This window comes from Ooceraea biroi, chromosome 2 (genome assembly GCF_003672135.1).
Source record: "Ooceraea biroi isolate clonal line C1 chromosome 2, Obir_v5.4, whole genome shotgun sequence".
Taxonomy (NCBI): Eukaryota; Metazoa; Arthropoda; class Insecta; order Hymenoptera; family Formicidae; genus Ooceraea; species Ooceraea biroi.
Window position 1 is genome coordinate 1463228 of NC_039507.1, and position 18667 is coordinate 1481894.

The window sequence follows — 18667 nt, forward strand, 5'->3', positions numbered from 1 at the left end:
TGAGTTGCGAAAGACAATCAGCGTAAATCATTCCACGTTGAGATTCCTGTTATTTTCATTAGCACTCTTGGTGAATTGTGTCTCGCGAGTTACACCTGTAAATCAATAACTCAGTCTAGGATGAGTTATGCCGATTGCTTGTAGCGTGTCTTCCTGGACTATTACAGCAACGATGTTTATATCGCGATCGTATAACGTAATATTACATGTTGTATATTGCTCTAATGAATAATACAACAGTATCATAAAAATGTTCGGACAAATTATTAACATTTATTTATTTGCCTTTAATGTGATTCGAGTTAGTGAATAAATCTATCCACTAGTTTTTTTATTCCACAAGATAGATTTGCCGCAATGTTCTTATAGTGTCAAGATGTCATTTTTATAACAAATTAAAAACATTACACTCATATTCATTTTGTATGACGAACAAGAGATTAAAGACGTGTTGCAATGATTACGTTTAACCTCAGGTTTTTATCAAATGACCTGAGACTCCTACTGATTTAATTTGTATCAGGACTAACAAATGGATTTCGTGCTCGATCTTCGTTCTTTGATTTCAAAAAAGGCGTGTAACCACGAAAAAACATCCATTCGCTTTTTACAGCGGCAGTTGTTGTGTCATCGTCTCGTTTAGGAACTACCTTCGATGGGATTCTGTGTATCGCGCTGGAGAACGATAAGGAAGAACAAGAAGAAATGAAAAAGAGAGAGAGGAGGTGGGGATGAAGGCGGAGGAGAAAGGCGAAAATCGAAAAAGAGAGGAAAACAATGCAGATAACAGCAGGTGTCTGTTCGCTCATTCCTTTTTCTCCTTTCTTTCTCTCCCTCTTTCTTCTCCCTGTCTTCGCGATCTCATCCAGGGAGACCATCCCGCCGTTCACTCTGCTTCCTTTGTTCTTTCGCACTCCCCGCGGAGTAGCGAACACGAGTTGCCTTATTCGGGCGCGACATGCAAGGATCAACTTAAACAAATGACGTCGATCGGGTCGCGCGCGGCAGCAGTCTGATTGCGGGTGTCTCGTTAAGGTCGTTCCTTCCAGATCGTCCCTATTAATTACGATCGGTAGCCGGCGAGACGAGCGGATCGACGACGACACACCCGATCGTGTCGCTCGTGATTGTCCCACGTGCTCGTCTCATCGCCCTCCGTGGCGCGATTCTCCTTCGGTCGCCACGGTACCACGCTGTCTGCCGACGAGAAAGACGTGGGAGGCGATATCGAGGGGAGACCTCGGGGTGCAACTCGAGTAACAGCTACCATAATGCGTCACTTGTACAAGTTTGTGTATTTCCGCAAACCCGCTGATGAAAACGGAACGAATACGTATCCCGATTGTTTTATAGTGGTTCGATGCAAATAACTTGTACTTCGTAACCTTTAACGTACAATTTTGTTAAAATAAATGGATGACAAAAAAGTTTGAATGTAAAAATTACATTAAAACAAATGTCGAGTTTTTAGCATATTAGGTAATACACTGTAATAGCAACACGTGTTTCAAAATTCTTCGATTTTTTAATGGTGTTTGTACAGTTAATGGATTCAACACTTCCTCGGGAAGATTTCTTCAGTTCGCGCAGGATAACGAGCATGTTCCTGATAAGTTACATCTGCAAATCAGCGATAAGTGTTTGCATAGCGCTGGCGACTTCGTCAGAAATGCGAAGACACGACACGAATTACGAGCCTGCGAACCGGTTCCAGACATACCGTTCGGATGGCGGAATTAACCCGAACTTAAAAGACTAGGGCGCCGTCGATGCTGTGCTTAATTGCGTGGACGACGGTCGGGACCCGTGCAAATTTTTATCTTTCATTCATGAGGTTTTAATTCTCCTTTTACAGTTGTCTCTAATCGCGTGCATAGCATAAATGCGTTTTCAATCTTTTTGCTGATCATCTCGCAATCTTATGAAAATTTATGCGAAGCGCGTGAAAATGACGCTATAATATTTTATAGTTTAGGTATATTTATCTAAACACACTTCTTAAAAATTTATAATATCTAATTTATAATAAAATTGGATCAATAACAAAACTGGCTAAGTTCTACTAAAAATATTCCTCTTATTTCAGTACCGTTATTGCAATAGCGATTGCTCAATATGTAGCATTATGCAGATAAATTATTTATTTTATAGCTAACTGTGTTACGCTTACTGCATAGCACAAAAACATAATTTCAAACAATTTCAATGAGAAAATAATGGCGGTAGACGGGCAGTTTCTTTGCAGTGAATAAAATCTATTACAGAAGTGTCACAGATTTCCATCGCTTGCATAACAAGAAACTACTTAATTTTTTCGCATTGCGAGGGGAGAAAGAAGTACTTTTTTCTTAACTTACGACACGTCTCGACTCGCGACGCTGCAGCGCTGGAATTTCATCGTGATTAAGAAAACTATGAAATCTAATAATTTACGATCGCAATAAGAAATAAAGCGGCATCGGCTCCGGTTGCAAACGATCCTGTGGTTGTAATGCTGTATCATTGTAAATAATATCGCGGTTCTCGATTATTACGATATGTTTTATGTATATAACTTCTTATCAGACTTCGAACGAGGATTTGATACGCTTTTAATTACAGCAATGCATCTTGTTTCTGATTAAACGGAATGTTTGAGGAACTGCATGTGAGCCGGACATTGACTTCAGTACAATGTACCACGTACATACGTACTTTCGTTATAGATCATTAATTATTTATAATTTTCACTCTCTCTTCTCACACAATTTTCTACAGCAGATGCTGTGATCATTACTTGACATCTACTGGATATCTAAATACGTACATTTATTTTGTGTCACACACAGATATATACCAGCGCTATGTGCTTTCTTTTCGTTTCACGATACATTTTCGGGGAAAAATGTATATTTCTCTTATCTCAGTGTCTACACATAATAACGTGAGACTTTCTACCAAGAACTTTCCCTCAAATTTATCAAATTACACCGTGTAAGAGTATAAAATTCTGGTTACTGTTCCGAGTCTTATTGTGTTCTCATTGTCAGATAAAATCAGAATTGAAGCGCACGGGAGGAATTAAAGACAAAGGTTTTTCGCGTATTTCGTTTCTCATATTGAAGAAAGATGCGATTGTCATTGTTGCAGCTAACAAGTCAGTACACACACTCCTTGATACTTCGTGCAGTGACTAATCGTCGATCGTTCCAGGTGTGTCCGCCCCAGGCCTCGTTAAGTTTTCTCAACGTGTATCTACTCCATTGTAATCTACTCCACCCTCGTACCTGATCCGATAAGCACTAAACGTTGAAGGCACCCCGCGAAACCGACGTCAGCGACGCGGTGCACTCGCACGTTTGTTATTCGCAAACTGGTGTATGCACCGATCGCACCAGCTTTTTATCAACGTCCACAAGAGAAGATTAAGAGGCGTGGTTCTCCGTGTGGTGAGATTCGTTTCTGGTGAGAACCGCTGTTAGGAGTGTGGGAGAAGCGGCGCAGATGGAATCCTCTTTGAGGATCCGTTAAAGTATGAGCAGATCGAGTCAGGCTTCCAATTCGTTGTCTTGATATTCGAAAACCTCGTTAACTTAGCGTATCGCTCATTACACAGGAGAATTTTTGACTCATCTCTTATTTAAATGTTACAAGATTGACAGACAATACTTTATCATTTTATTTTAATTTTTGCTAGACGACTTAAATTTACGCGCGTATGCAAATATATAAAATTTGCATCAGAATTCAAAGAAGACTTAATTCCGATTTCATTAAATATGTGATATTGCTGGTGCAATATTTATTACATTATACTCGCATTTCAGATGGCATAGTACACGCGACGATGACGCGATATCATTAATGGACAAAGAAAAAGAGGTACGATAGAATACGAGGTATGGGGGTACGAGGAAATTCAAGGCAAGGGAAGGAAGTCCGTTGGTTAACAAGAAGTCTGGAATTTCTCGTCGCAGAGACCCAAGGGGGATCCTTCATGGAGCAACGAATGCAGAGCGTCGTGGACGACGAGGAGTCCAAGGGACAATAAAAGAAAAGGACTTCGCCGTGCGACGACGTCGATCGTATATATCGTCGCGAGGACCTCGTCCTTCGCCTTGCCGCCCTCTCGGGCCCTCATACCCCGCGTCTTCTCACACGGCCTCGGGCACAAAAGCGGCGTCCTTTGAGGGAGGGTCCGAAACAAAAAGAGAGCCGGCGAACACGGCGTGCAACCGTGTTAACTGCGTTGCTTATGCATTCATATCCTTGTTTCGCGACAACCTGCTGATTGTTTCCACAAAACGCGACAACCCCCTTGTAGCCGTGTGCCCGGGCCGGTTTTTCGGCGGCTGCGAGGGAGAGTTGACCGTAGGTGCCACTGCGGACGCGCGAGACCGCCGGCAAAAAGGATCAATTTGTATGCGGGTGAACGCTCCCCATTTCTGTCGCCGTTCTTAACAGTGCCGGTCGTGTAACGTCTGCAGGACAATGGTGACGGCGAGATATAAGGGCGCTCGAGAAATGTGCATGTGCGCCGGAAGACAAGCAATTGAAGAGTCTGGGGCAACAATGTGCTAAAACTAAACTACAGAAAAGAGAAAGGAAGAGAAAGAAAGAGAGAGTCGTATGAGTAGATTTGTAGATTTTAGCCATAATTTTATTAAAAATGCTCGTATACTGCGGAAGAACGTATGTCAACGTAGTACGGAAGATTAAAAGATTATTATCATGTAAAATTATTATTTTGAGATGTTATTTTTCAGTAGATGCAACATGTACTAATACTTGTATTAATTAACGTTAATATTTGAAGGAAATACTAAACATGAACATTATTTGTTCATGGTCTCAAATGACGGTCAGTATGGAAGGGTCTAGGATCTAGACCTAGACTATCCACCAGAGTAACATCGCTAACGAGGAAGTGCGGACAGGGCAACGTGATTTATGTACCCCGCTGTTTATCCGTATATGATATCTCCCAGCATATCATATGTACCTAATTTATCATTATCAATAATCTGAGCAAGAGTGAAATTTACTCGCACTCGCAAGGAAACGGCGGAACACGTAAAACTCGGAAACGAAATACAAGCCTGCTATCTTTCATGACGTACGAATCCCACGAGTGCGTACGTGACCCTTCCTGTCCTGATCTTTCCTCATAGCCGACGAAAGTCAGCGTTTCCTCAAGGTGTGTACACGTCGCGACGCTGCGTTATCGGCGGTGTGTATAAACGTCCGATTAAAAGGCACGATAAGACGGACGGAGAGTTACGTTCTTTTCACCGCCCACGATGTGAAGGACTGCAAAGGATGTGTATGTATATAAAGTGTAATCGCGATTGCGTTAAGTTTCAGCTAAATTCTCCAGTAACTCTGTTATGTTTCTTTCCGAATAAATAAAAAATAAAACTTTATATTTCTGGCAATTAAAAGATTTAATTTACTCGAAAATAACTTGACTAAACATGTATTAGCAAAGCGTGGATAAGGCGGATCAGTATGGAAAAATATCTTAATCGACCGATAATCGATCAAAGTAAACAAGAGAAATAATACGGAAGAAGCTGCAAAAATCGAAGAAACATTGGCAGCTAACAACGGGTTGACGAAGGGAAGACAGAAATAGGCAACAAGTAAGATAAGAGAAATAAGTTCAGATAACGGTAACGTTGAACGTGAGCGCAATGCATAACAATTACGTCAGCGAAGTTAAGGCGCATCGCGATCTTGTCTCAGAATACTTAATCCCCTTTCCCTCTTTTGTTGATTTTGTTATCAACAATAAAAGTCAATAATTTGGATAATTATAATTTTAGTTAAATCCTAATTAGTTTTAATCTTTGAAGAATATTTATTAGAACAAGGTAAATATTTTCTTACTTTTCAGTTGCCATTCTAATTACGCATTTCCTTTTACATATTCTAAGAGAAAGAGATTTGATGTAAAACTCCACACAATTGTCGTTGCTGGCTTGCCGACCAACAAAAGCAGTCTCTACTCAACCAATTAAATAGACTACCGGTTTCAGCATTGGTTCACTTTCCCATTGAACTGTATATGGCTCAACATTATATTTTATGCAGACCTTGCAGCAGCGGATTGCATGATCGGGCAAAGCCGCAAAGCCAGTTTTGTTTCTCGGGCGAGCACGGTACGAATGAGTCGAAATTGCTATCGGAGGAGTGCTCTCTGAAGAAAAAGAAGGCGCCCGCAATACCCCTCATTTAGAGCGAATGGTACGTTGAACCCATGGCAACCCATGAACTTGTATCCTTCCGCGGGCGAGGAACAACCGCGTGGGAGGAATGGCTAAAACGAGACGCCATTTTAGAACACATTGCCAAACGCCAGGATAATAAAGTCAAAAGCGAGAATATATAAAGAACGATCTAGAGGAAGAAATGGAGGAAGAAACGTCACTTGAAAGAAAAAAAGATGGAGTAAACCGGGAAGATGTACAGTAGCGATCCACGGCTCGTTAGACACTCGGTGCTTCCTATTGGCCGACTCGCGTGAATCACGCTCGCAGTTCGCTAATAACGTTCGTGACTTCGTGACGGGCTTTCATGCTTGAAGAAGAGATATCGCGGCCACGACGAGGACGAATGCAAGAGTCAGAGAGCGCGCGCCGCGAACTCCAGGATCGCCGCTCACGATCGTCCCGCTCGCGAGAATCCAGCCGGAGTTTCGAGTCACGGATAACTTCTGCCACGGGTCGACCTCCGCTTCTGCTTCGTGCAGTTCCGCGACGTGACTCCCCAACCAGGCTCGCGTGAAAAGTTGCTTCTACCCCGGACACGCGTATCTGCCGAAGAGGATCTCGAGCGAGTTCGCGCGCGAACCAAGAAGAGCATGGAAATATCCTGTGTGCTAGATAGATCCTAGTTCTTGGACCTTCTATGAGTAACGATGTACAGCCTCATGTGAATGTACCGTTATTACAATATAGATTACAAAAAGTGGCACACGTTTAGAACTACGCTATTGTTATAATCAACACGTATAGTTTAATGATCGAGAATTTTGCATCCGTCACGTAGATGACTATCTGTTTCAATCCATTTCGCGAAAATTGATCCCTCCGCGATTTTTCAACCAGCACCGTGCGCTTCGTCGGCGTATCAGCATGGCGAATCGTGTGGGTATTATTTCCTTGGCCCCGACCGAGAACAAATTGCCGGTGGCGATGCGGGGATCAGCGACGCCACGTCGGGATCCTCTTGAGAGAGGATCGATCTTGGTTGCCTCTATCCTGCAGGTAAGATTACCTTGCGGGACTAATCAATGCTTCCACCAGCCGGGTGCATCGGTCGATCCTCGCAAATTGACGGTTCCGTCGAGGAATCGAGTAAGGAAACGAGCGAGGAAACGAGCGGGGAAACGGCAAGCAAAACTCCATCGTCAATCGCACCATGAAGAAGGCTGGTAGTCGAAGAGGATAAACCGTCGAAGTAGCATGGAAGCGAAGATCGCGAAGAGATAAACGTGTCCACCGTGGCATTGTGCCGCTCTGTTAAACTGTTAAAGTCGCGCCGGATTCTTATCCGCGAGATCTATCCTCGCAAAGCGACATACGTCGCTTTGAGAACGACGGTATCATTTTTGATGGTAGAATCGCGCAAAGGTGCCGATAACATCCTGCAGAGACGTGTCCTGCATTGAAAATTTAAAAATTAGTAAATTTGGGGACTATTGTCTATTATATAATTGTCTGTTAATATAATTTAAGATGTTTGGAATGTTTCGAAAGCTTTATATAATGTTATAAAAATCTTTTGAATAGGAATTTTTTATCGGCGAATGATGAGATAACTACTGCTCACGACACGATTTGCAAAGTGCAGTTTGAAGTGTCCTCATAAACCGCGTGATTCGTTTGTCTGGCATGACATTTCTGCGTGACAGGATAATTAGGTCCATCATGTTTCTCCGCGTAGAATAAATATTCTAGTCACGGATCACTTAGCTAACTCATCATCTTCGGCGTGACTACTCAAAATCAAATAAGTGTTATTCGCATTTATAATGTACTTGGCTGCACACCTCTCATTTACATTATAAAATGAATCATTTTAAACATATATTTGGTGTAAATATTCCTCGTCGTGTTCCACCCAGTAAGCTTAAATTCAAATATTTTACTAATACATTTCTTAAAAATATTTTTTTGCTTATCTATCTGATACATACATATGTATCTCATAAATTTTGTAAGAAATATTAAACATGTATAATAAATTATTAAATAAATTATTTTATATTTTGAAGTTAACCATATTTTATTTATCTTAAACATCTATTTAAATTTATGACAGAAATATGAAATATATATAATAAATAAATAAATAAACATATGTGTATTTGTTATCTGTATTATTGATGTTTACAATTATATAAAATTTAATAACTAATTATTATATAGATGCTGCTTTATCGTGTTATGGACAGCATACCGATGTATATTTTGAAAACCGCCAATTTGCGCACGGATCTCGATTATCAAAATCTAATCCATTATTTGTAACGAGAAAAAGTCATGGCGTTGGTATCAAATATTCGGGACAATTTCGTCAAAATGGACTGCGACTTATATCTAAAGGAAGTAAAACGATTTTTAAACAACGCAGTAGAACCAATTCTAGCGTAATTTCGTTGAAGAAGAAATCATCGATGGATAAGAAATTAGAAAATATTGCAGAAACAGCATGCCATTATTCTATATGTCAAAATGCCAAATTTAATAATGGCCTTATTAGTAAGCGACATATGTCTCAAAGCGTCATAACAAAACACGCTGCAAAGAATGCAAGTCGTAATAGCAGCTCTATGCCATTTATTGAAAAACATCCCCGATCGTACGCAGAAATTATAGCAGATTACAGTAAAACCCTGTATAAGGAATCTACAAGTATAGAAAATGACAGTATTTATTTTAACAACATAATGTGGCAAAGCCCGTTCAGTACTTCGATATCACCGTTGAACAAAAAACTCGTAAGCAGTGCTGAACATGACGTAATCCCAACTGAAAGGCGAGAAAATCATTCAATTTTTCTCGCTAATGGTTTCAACTCGACCAATCGACGCCACCGGAAGAACATTAACATTACCGAATGTCATAATTTTCAGCATCACGATACATGCGCTAGTGAGGTAATGAATAGAAATACCAATCAGGAACACGTTATTACGAACGATTTCAAGACCGAGGATCAATCTTACGTAAAATTAGTTGCCGACTGCAACAAATCTACTCACATTTCTCTCGCAAGTACTTCGAATCCTGGTCTGATACCAAGTAGGAATGTGTTGGTAAGAAATTCCCTCGAACTCTTCGGTACTCCGACACGGAAAGCCAGTAGTGCAAATATGCGAGAAATGTTGCAAAAGACAATCCCCCCTATCGCCACAATACCACTCGGAAGAAATATCAAAGAACAGACGTCTGACTCGATGGAGAATGACTGGTTGAGGGAAATAGAAAGCGTGATAAGTGACTTGAGGACTGCCTCCGAGAGAAAAACCGCGAGAGCTGTCAACGTCTCGAAGTTGAGAGAAAGCAACGTCTTGCAATCCGCGGACGCGTCCAGCAATGCGCTGGACAGAATTCAAAAGTTGGCCGAGCTCATCAAAGAGCACAAACAAAAGGAAAAGGACGCGGAGAAGAAACTGGGCGAATCCAAGTATTTCAGCAACACGACGAAGAGTTTGTCCTCGAGGAAGAATTCAACGCAGGTGCCAACTGTCAGCGGAACTGCCGGTACATTGAAGCAACCGCAGGTCGAATTGCGCATGGTACCCTCCGAGAAAGAGTCCGTCGTGTCTATCAACGTGGATTCCGCGTCGATCGGACTGTCGGATCCTGTAAATTCTGCCTCGAAACAACTCTCTGTCATTGTGCAGTCGGATCGAAAGGGAGATCGACAGCCGAGCGAGGCTCAGTGGAACACTCCGACGCTCCGTAGCAGTACCAAAAGTGCATCACAGCGCAACGATTTCGGACCTATGTGCATTTCGATTAGCGAGGACTCCGCGCCGGTCAAACAGATTGAGTTTTCAATCAACGGCAAACCGGTTTCGGAGCTGAAGAGCATCACCGCGAGGACGGAACGATTGGACGTGGTAAGCTCAGTGGACAAAATCGAGATCAGAATACCGTTCTCCAAGGATGACGCGTCAAGCAAGACCAGAGGGGGCGATCTATCGAAGCAAATCGACTCGAGCGGAGGGCAGATATTGAACGTGCAGATCGCCGCCAATTTTCAGAACGAGGCCGGGAAGGGTAGCGGCGAGCAGCAACCGGTGGGAACAATAAATACAATACCGACATCGTCGCAAATTCCTAGGACTCACTATGCGTTTAACGATCCTGTTCGCGTGGAAACTTTGAGCAGCGATGGCGCCCAACAGCATGGGTCTTCTACTTGGTCGAATATCAGATCTGACAATACGACTGGAGGAGATATTAACGAGCATGAAACTTCGGACAACGTTAATCTCAAAATCCAACGCGCAACATCGAAAAAGTTGTCAGCTGACAAAACGATGGCGGACGTTCCATTAATCAAGAAAGCAACTGATACCAAAGTTGGAAGATGGAATACGAAGAACATGGCGAATACTGTATCATCGGAGACGAATAAGTACGATAAAACTGAATCTTCTGATCCTCGCGTGCCATCGAAAGTGATCCCCTGGTGGTCTTCTTCGGATTCCTTCAATAAGATAAGGAAGAAGGACGATGACCGCAAACCGGTCTCACCAACATTAAATCGAAATAAGAAAAAAGCAATGTCAAATTTGAATCAAGATCTTGCTACTGAATCCTTTCCCTCGAAATTGAAAGAAACATCGACTCCAAAGTTGCAGACGATAAATGTGGATTCGATGCATAACGCAATTACAAATAATTCTAACGTTTTGATTTCTTATATGGATTCTGTGGAGCAACACGAAACATCTAAAGCCTCTGATCGCTATCTCTATCCATTTAGATTAAAACCGAATCGGGGAAATCCCAGTGATATTCCTAAAATGACAAGAACTGACTTGAAAATTGAAGATAGTCAAACATCAGGCACACAAGAAAACAATAAAAACTTTTCTCAAGTTAAGCAAACAAACCCAGTTACATTATCTACATTGGACAAAACGAATAAACAAGATGAACATGATATAAATATCAAAGAGAAGATATCCATCTCGCCAGAAAACGTCAAGACATCAAGTAAGCAAAATTTAAAAACTCAAGAACAGCACTCGCTAGAGCAAACAAATTCAATCAGTGGTGAACCCATCAAATCAAAAATTGAAAATATTGTAGATGTTATAAAGCCAATTAAAAAGAGGGAAGACGGCACTTTGATCGATTATGGTTTAAAGGTATCATCGAGAAAACCAATAGTAAAATTAAGTAGCAAAATGGAAGAAAATGAAAATTCGATAATCAGAAAGAAAAAAAATTTGTTATCGGATAAATACAACGAAACACGACAAAATATGAAACACGATATAAGTGTAATGAAAGCGATATCAAAAAGAGAGCAGATGGATAAAAGAATGTCGACAAAGCAGACAGAAATGGATGAAATAAAAAAAGTAGAAATAAAAAAGAATATGTTGAAGAAAAAAGAAGATTTAACAGTAAAAACTATTGCTGGTATAAAAATATCAGAGTCCAAAAAATCTAATCTTTCATCAAGCATAAAGAATTCTTCAGAAACGGTACCAAAATCAAAACAATTACAAACGTCAATAAAAGTACCATCAGAAGAACCAAAGCAAGATAGACAAAAATATTTGTCAAGCATCAAGAATATTCCAAGAAAGACTAAGATTAGCGAAGAATTGGAAAAATTAAATAATTTGCTATCTCTACAATCAAAGGATAATCATCATTCATCTAAAGGGAGAGAAATTTCGAATAAAAAAATAGTAGAAGTATCAACAAAGTCTAATATAAGTACAAATAAAACTGTAAATACAGATAAACCATCCGCTACGCAAACAAAACCAAGTCCTACTTCAAAACCTTCACAATCAAAAGATTGTGCAATACCGAAGGATTCAAATAAAAATGCGGAAGCAATGCCAACTACGAATAGGAAGTACGATGTAATAGAAGATACGATAGCCAAGACCATAACGCAAAATCTCAAGATCAAAAGCTCATTGTCGAAGGATAGCGGAAATAATCACTTGCATAAGTCGAAGTCGAATAGAGATAGAAAGAATTCTTCAGAATCAGATAATTCTCCAAAGAAAGATAGTTCAACTGGCTCTAAGTCATCCGGTTCAAAGATGTGTACGGCCAAGGTAATGTCAAATAACATTTATACATGTACGGGACAATGTGATTGTTTATATAATAACGTATCCAAACTTTGATAGGAACAATCGATTGCATTTTGTCCCAAGCACCACCAAATATCCAAAATTTCGCAAAATCCGAATAAAGCTGACGGTATATCGGAGCATGTGCCAAATTTAATTGAAAATGCTAAACCTGATATGGACAGACCAGAGAAGAGAGAGCTATATTCCGCATGGTTGCAGCAATCTAAAAACCATAATGATAATAATGAAAAGTTATTCTAATCCTATATTGTGTGATTTCTAATTGAGAAAACTGAATATGTTGTTTTTGAGATACTTGCAAGAAACTTAAAAACATGTCTTGGAGTTGTATCAAAGTTTAATTTGTTTTATTTTATGAATTATTTTTACATCTTACGATAAAATGTTGGATATTTGTCACACAAATATACTTTCAAGATCTCAAAAATGTTTTACATTCTAAATCTGAACCATTAATTAATTATATTGTTAGTTCTTAAAATACTTTATGAGTGATGTACGTAATTCCCGAGAAATTAATAAATGTAATAACAGTTTCGTCAAAGAGATTCGAAGACGCGTGTGCGTTACGTTATCTAATGTCGTAATCGAATTCTTTAATCGCTCTAAAAACCGGAACGAACGCTCAATCTCGAGACTTCGATGCTGCTTGCGCAAGAGCAATCGCTTCTCGGATGGTTCGGATGGCTCCACGTTTCGTCGGCGAGTCTCGAGAAAGCGCGGGATTGGGTAATTAAAATTCTCATTAAAGCCGCCGGCGGCATCTTGAAACGCGCCACGGACAATGGGTCCAAAACGAGGCCGCGGGCTTCGCAAGGGTAGGATCGTGCTGAGGGGGCAGGTGGCGAAAGCATAAATGGATCCAACCGGCCATGAAGAAGGAAACCTACGTCAAATTCTCGTTCACCGCCGAGATATTTCGACTCTTTTAAACCTACCCGCCAGTTATGCCCATCTCGTTACTGCCGATCGTAAAATTCGCGCTTCTGTGCTGCGCTGAGAATTCTGTGTCAAGCGCTTTATTCCGCCGCTATGAATATTTTTGTTCACATACGTGTAATATGCAAATCAGTCCTCGAAAATATATTACTGCCATTATCGTTTCTTGATGTCTGCGAGTGACCGAAGCAATGTGTATGCGTGCAAAACCCGATCTTTCGGCTCGAGCTATCGGTGCAGCACGATACCCATCATTATCCGCGCGAGGGGCACCAATTTGGGGCCTCTGATGCGAGGGCCTTCGACTCATCGAAGATGATGCCTCATCATCGAAGGGTGCCGTGGTTCGTGCCACGTCCCGTATGTGCGAGTGAGAAACCCATCATTACGCACGCGTTTACCGTGAGCATAGCCCCATTCTGGCAGTTCGCCAGTCACTTCAAGTAATGCATCCCGAGAGTCAGGGTCAAACGAGTTGCCTTATCGACATCTGCGCATCAAATCCATTTCGTTTCCGCGCAGTTGTACTGCACTCATTCTTCAGTTCACGATATAACTTCGCCTTAATCGCGATCGAATCAGACTTCAATAACTCTATGCTAAAGTAGCGCAATGCAAAATTATCTATAATTAACAAAACTCTTCTTCTTCTTCTTCTTCTTCATTATCATCTTCATTATCATAATCAGAAGAACGATTTAATGAGTGCGAAACCATCACTGATCTACTTTTGCCAGTATAGTCTGTGCTTTGTTGAAGGAGAAGGTTAATCAGTTCCACACGTAAAGGTACATATCACGAACAGACATGAAACCGTCGGATTTTTACCATCCTCGGGATAATAACGCGGCTGTCACGAAATGTAACACGTCGTGTCCTTGTGCAACGTAACCGAAGGCTACGTCAGCGCACGTTTCCTTGAACATCTTTCTCGCAAACAAAATTTTTTCCCCCGCCAAAGTCTTATTATGACAGAATCGTCTTCATCATAGACATGTTTCTTTTCTTCGTTTTCTTTTTCTAGGATTGAATAGTTCAAGTTGAATTTCTTTAACCAGATGGTCGAAGATAAGCAGAAGAACCGCACTTGTGATTGCCGGCGAGAACCGGAATTGCGTGATAACGATCGGCGATAAGGCACGGTGTATCCTTGTTGATTTATCGTTCGATTGAAATAAAAAGACACTGGTGCAAAGTATTATCGGGTTGCGCGAAGTGCGCGCGTGCGAGCGCAAATCCCGCTGCCGACGATAAGACCGTTAATTATCGAGAGCGACGAGGAGCATCCTTCATACAGTCGGGAATGCAGATGAGTCCTTTTTTTCCGCTACTCAGCATTCATCTTGGGATCTTGACGGTCGCTTCTGCCCACCCTCCTGCCTTCGCTTTCCTCCGCGCGGCAACGAAAGTTGATCTGACCCCACGAGAGTCCGGTTCAACCCTGCCCACCTTCTTCCCCTCCTCCTTCTTCACTCTCCGCGCCATCCCAGCTGCTGCGCCGGTCCTCGGTTTGATTTATCACGGTGTTGCCAGCAGCCTCTTATAAATGTTCAGGAACAACCCTACTGCTACGTTCATCGCTCATCTTGGCGGAACGGAGGAGATTCCTCGGAATCCCGCTGACTTTTCCTCAGCGACCTTGAACAAACATCAGGTAGAAATCCCGAGGATTCTTCGTCTCTCTTTGCGGTATCGAGAGAAATCTCGATTCGTAGATATCTTCGCATACAACGTAGTGTGTTTTACCCGATCTACCTTTGTTATAATATAATAAATTCTGCAACTGTTATATTTTCTTTATAATAAAAAATATAAAATGTAGTTGATCTTTATACAAAATAGCTTATATTTCTATTTATTTCTACGTGTCGGTGCACACTTCTCTTTGTATAATGCTTTGTCTGCGATTATCACATACAATACTGATTCATGTAACAGAACAAATTTATACGCATGCATCCGCGAGTTGTACGAGCTTCAGGCTGCAAGGTCGACGGGACTTCCACCAGTAATAACACGTTCTTCCGATTGTCCTTTGTTTGTTTTAATTATACGATGCGTGCTGTATCGATCCTATTCGTTGCGCACCAGGTGCATCATGTATCTTTTGACACCATGCGGCTATCTTCAGTGAGCGATATTAATAATTAATCTTCAAGGTAAATTACGCGCCGCAAAAACTCTTCGTGATTCGCTCATCGCCGTATCATGATTTATAGTATAACGTGAACGGGTTTACATATAAATGATTAATTATTATATTAAAATTTTATCACAATCATCATTAATTTATCATTAATTTATCATTAATTTATCATTAGTTCATTGTTTATATTCAAATTATTAATAAATTATGAATTATTTATAACCATATATTGAAGTTAGTTTTCAATCATACCAACAATACCAACCCAACAATTTCTAATTATTGAAAACCAACTTCAATATATGGTTTTCGACTGTTCTCGAATGAGCCACAAGTAGGATCATCCTCCGGTATAGACAAGGCATCGGATGAGCCACAAATAGGATCATCCTCCAGTGTAAACCGGACATTATGGAAAGATATGTCGATTTTAGGCTTAATTCAGCCCTGATTCCTCGGTGTCATTTCGAGCGTAGGTACTTGGCTCTCATAAGTCTCTCTCCAATTTCCACGTGCGCCCAGACGGGACGATCGAGTGCTCCTTAATCCTCTGGTGACGGAGACGAAGATGTTCGGGAGAGGGATATTCGAGAGAAAGAGAGAGAGAAAGAGAAGAAGGAGAAAAAGCCGTATCCAGATAAAGTCGCGAAATCGAGCCGACGCCGAGCGAAGCTAATCCGCTTACGGTGATGCCGCTGGCGAGGAAGCGAGGAATGCGCAGACATTCGCGAATGCAGCGAAATCGCAGCAGGTATGGGCCTTAAGTCGCGAAGTTATAGAAACATCAACGGGCGGGCGACACGCGTCCCGCGGATTTAAATCGTCTAATGGGGTTGAACGGTACGGCGCGCCAGAATGAACGGCACGGCGACGTTAAGGAATATTTGCTGCGCGTCCGTTGGATTTTGCAAAAGGCACGCGAGTAGCCATAGTTTATGGATTTTTATGGTACGGTGATTACGGCTTACGATCCCAGCCGTAAGCGGGTTAAATGTGCGAGTACAGAAAAATGCGTCGCGAATTATACGCGAAGCTGCGTGATTAAGTTGACTTGTCTTGCTAAGTTATGGATATTGTATAATAGCGCATCTATCCTTTCGTGTTACATGTGTTGCTGAGGCTTTCTGAGGATGCAATCAGATTTGTATTGTTAGAATTTGATTCTCTTGAGAGGCCAAGAGAAAATACTTGAGTCATATCGTTTTTGGAAATTTATTAAAATTTACGATTTCCGTGTAATAGTTTTATTTATTGAATATTATTGTAAAATATATCACTGAATTGCAATAAATATTATCAATAATATTAACAACTAGCATCCCCTGTCACGCGGGCTTCGCCCGCGATATTATGTGTAGAATTAAATAAAAACACATTTTACCCCTTCTCACCCGTTAGGGGTGGAATTTCAGAAAACCCACCCTTAGTGAGCACCTACGTGATAGTAGGAATATACCCTTAAAATTTCAAGTCGATAGGTGCAGTGGTTCGGGCTGTACGTTGCTGAGTCAGTGAGTGGTATTTGGCTTATATATATATATATATATATATATATATATATATATATAATATACTATTATATAAAGAGCGTTAAATCTATCACTTTTTAAGTAAACTTTCTTTTATTCTCTCAAAGATTTAAAAGAATGTAGTGACGTTCCTTCATTTACGATGTCCATGGCTGCGCGTCGCCTATAACAGGCGTGTATTCACGGCACTAATTGAGTGCGCATTGATACGTCACTCGACTATAAATCGATTACTTTATTGAGATCAGCCTCGGAATGTGCCCCTTTCGCTTCTGGACAGTAACAGCTGCTTCCAGAGTAGGACGTCCTGGAGAGGAGGAAGAGACGCGATAACGCGTGGCAAGAGCGACGCAATTATTTCCATCTACTTTTTACCTATTTTTTCCTTAAGGAGATATCGTCGAATTAACGTAATTCGACTGGTTCATCGGAGCATAATGGGGTAATTGCTTTGTGAATCCCGACGCGTCCCGATCTGTCCTGTCCTATTTACGTATCGTTCTACGACCCGTTTATAGCAAACCTGAAGTCCGGATATTATCGCGCCGATGAACTTTTTCGCGAAATGTGGTTTACACTTGGCAATGATGATAAACCCGTTTAATTCCAACGTGTCGCAGAGCGTTTGCAAGGACTAACAAGACACATTAATTCCCGTAATACGGGTATTTCTGTAATATTCTTTTGATCTGCATATGGACACTGTCCATATACCCTGTCGAGAGGAAGTAGATAAGGGGCGCGTCCAAGGTACAATTCTAACGTCGTCAAAGGATCTGTCATTGAAAATTGATGCAATTAAGGCAGGATATTCAAATCTGATGAGAGGTAACCTAGGTTTATTATATATGGCATATATTAAGCGTGCCATGTCATGTTATACTGCGCCATTCAACGTACGACATCGAATGTCGAAATAATATAGCGCGGTTGGACATCACGAAAGCAGCCCTTTTTTGGTTCTACACCCATGAGCTTTGTTTATTGCTCACAGAGCGTTTACGAGAATTGAATAAATTTCTATCCATCTATCTCTATCGCTTCGTGTTTCTTTTTTTCTCTCTTTCCCCAGTCTCTTCTTCGAGTAGATGACGCAGCGTAAAGAGCGCGACGATCGCAATCGCGTGGTTCGCTCGAGCTAATTGATGATATCGCCTGCTCGCCGGACTCAGCCGAAAGGGTCCATACAAGGGCAGCGATCGCAGGTATCCCGAATAAAGGCCGTCGATCCGATTAACCGCGATCCGGAGAACGGCGCGGCTTCTCCTCGCGCCGCGGAAGCAGCTTTCAACAGCGACGCGATTTCCGCTGAGACGAATGCGGCGAGCACGGAGCGGAGAGAGACCTCTTATCGCGCATCGCTCAGTTGCACTACCCGCTCCAGACCGCCTCTTGATTTATGCGCTTTTGCTCACCGCCGGGAGCCCGCGAGTGCGAAGTAATGAATCGACCATTGTCGCGTCGAGAGCGCTACGCGCGAAGCTGCAACGAATGGTCGCTTGCAATATCCTTTGCGAGCAGCAGAATTAAGCAATTTCCGGCTCATCCCGATCAGGATGAAATATGTGTAATATTTCGCCACCTGGAACGGGAAAGTTGAACGGATTATTCTTTTGCAGAAAATTACGACGATTTATATCGTTGCGGTTGAAGAATTGAAGGACTCTGGTTCGCATTATTTGAGATCGCAAAATATAATACAAAATC

The 18667-nt window shown here is 41.5% G+C and overlaps 2 protein-coding genes across 3 annotated transcripts in view; one reads left to right on the forward strand and one right to left on the reverse strand.

The window, feature by feature from the left end:
- The window catches only part of LOC105287957 (epidermal growth factor receptor), a 141492-nt gene that overhangs the window by 25026 nt on the left and 97799 nt on the right, over positions 1-18667 (reverse strand). The gene's annotated exons all lie outside the window — the stretch shown is intronic.
- Positions 8337-12479, forward strand: LOC113561477. The gene has a single exon (XM_026967966.1). It carries the CDS (start codon positions 8660-8662, stop codon positions 12374-12376), a length of 3717 nt encoding a protein of 1238 aa, XP_026823767.1. The 5' UTR covers positions 8337-8659; the 3' UTR covers positions 12377-12479.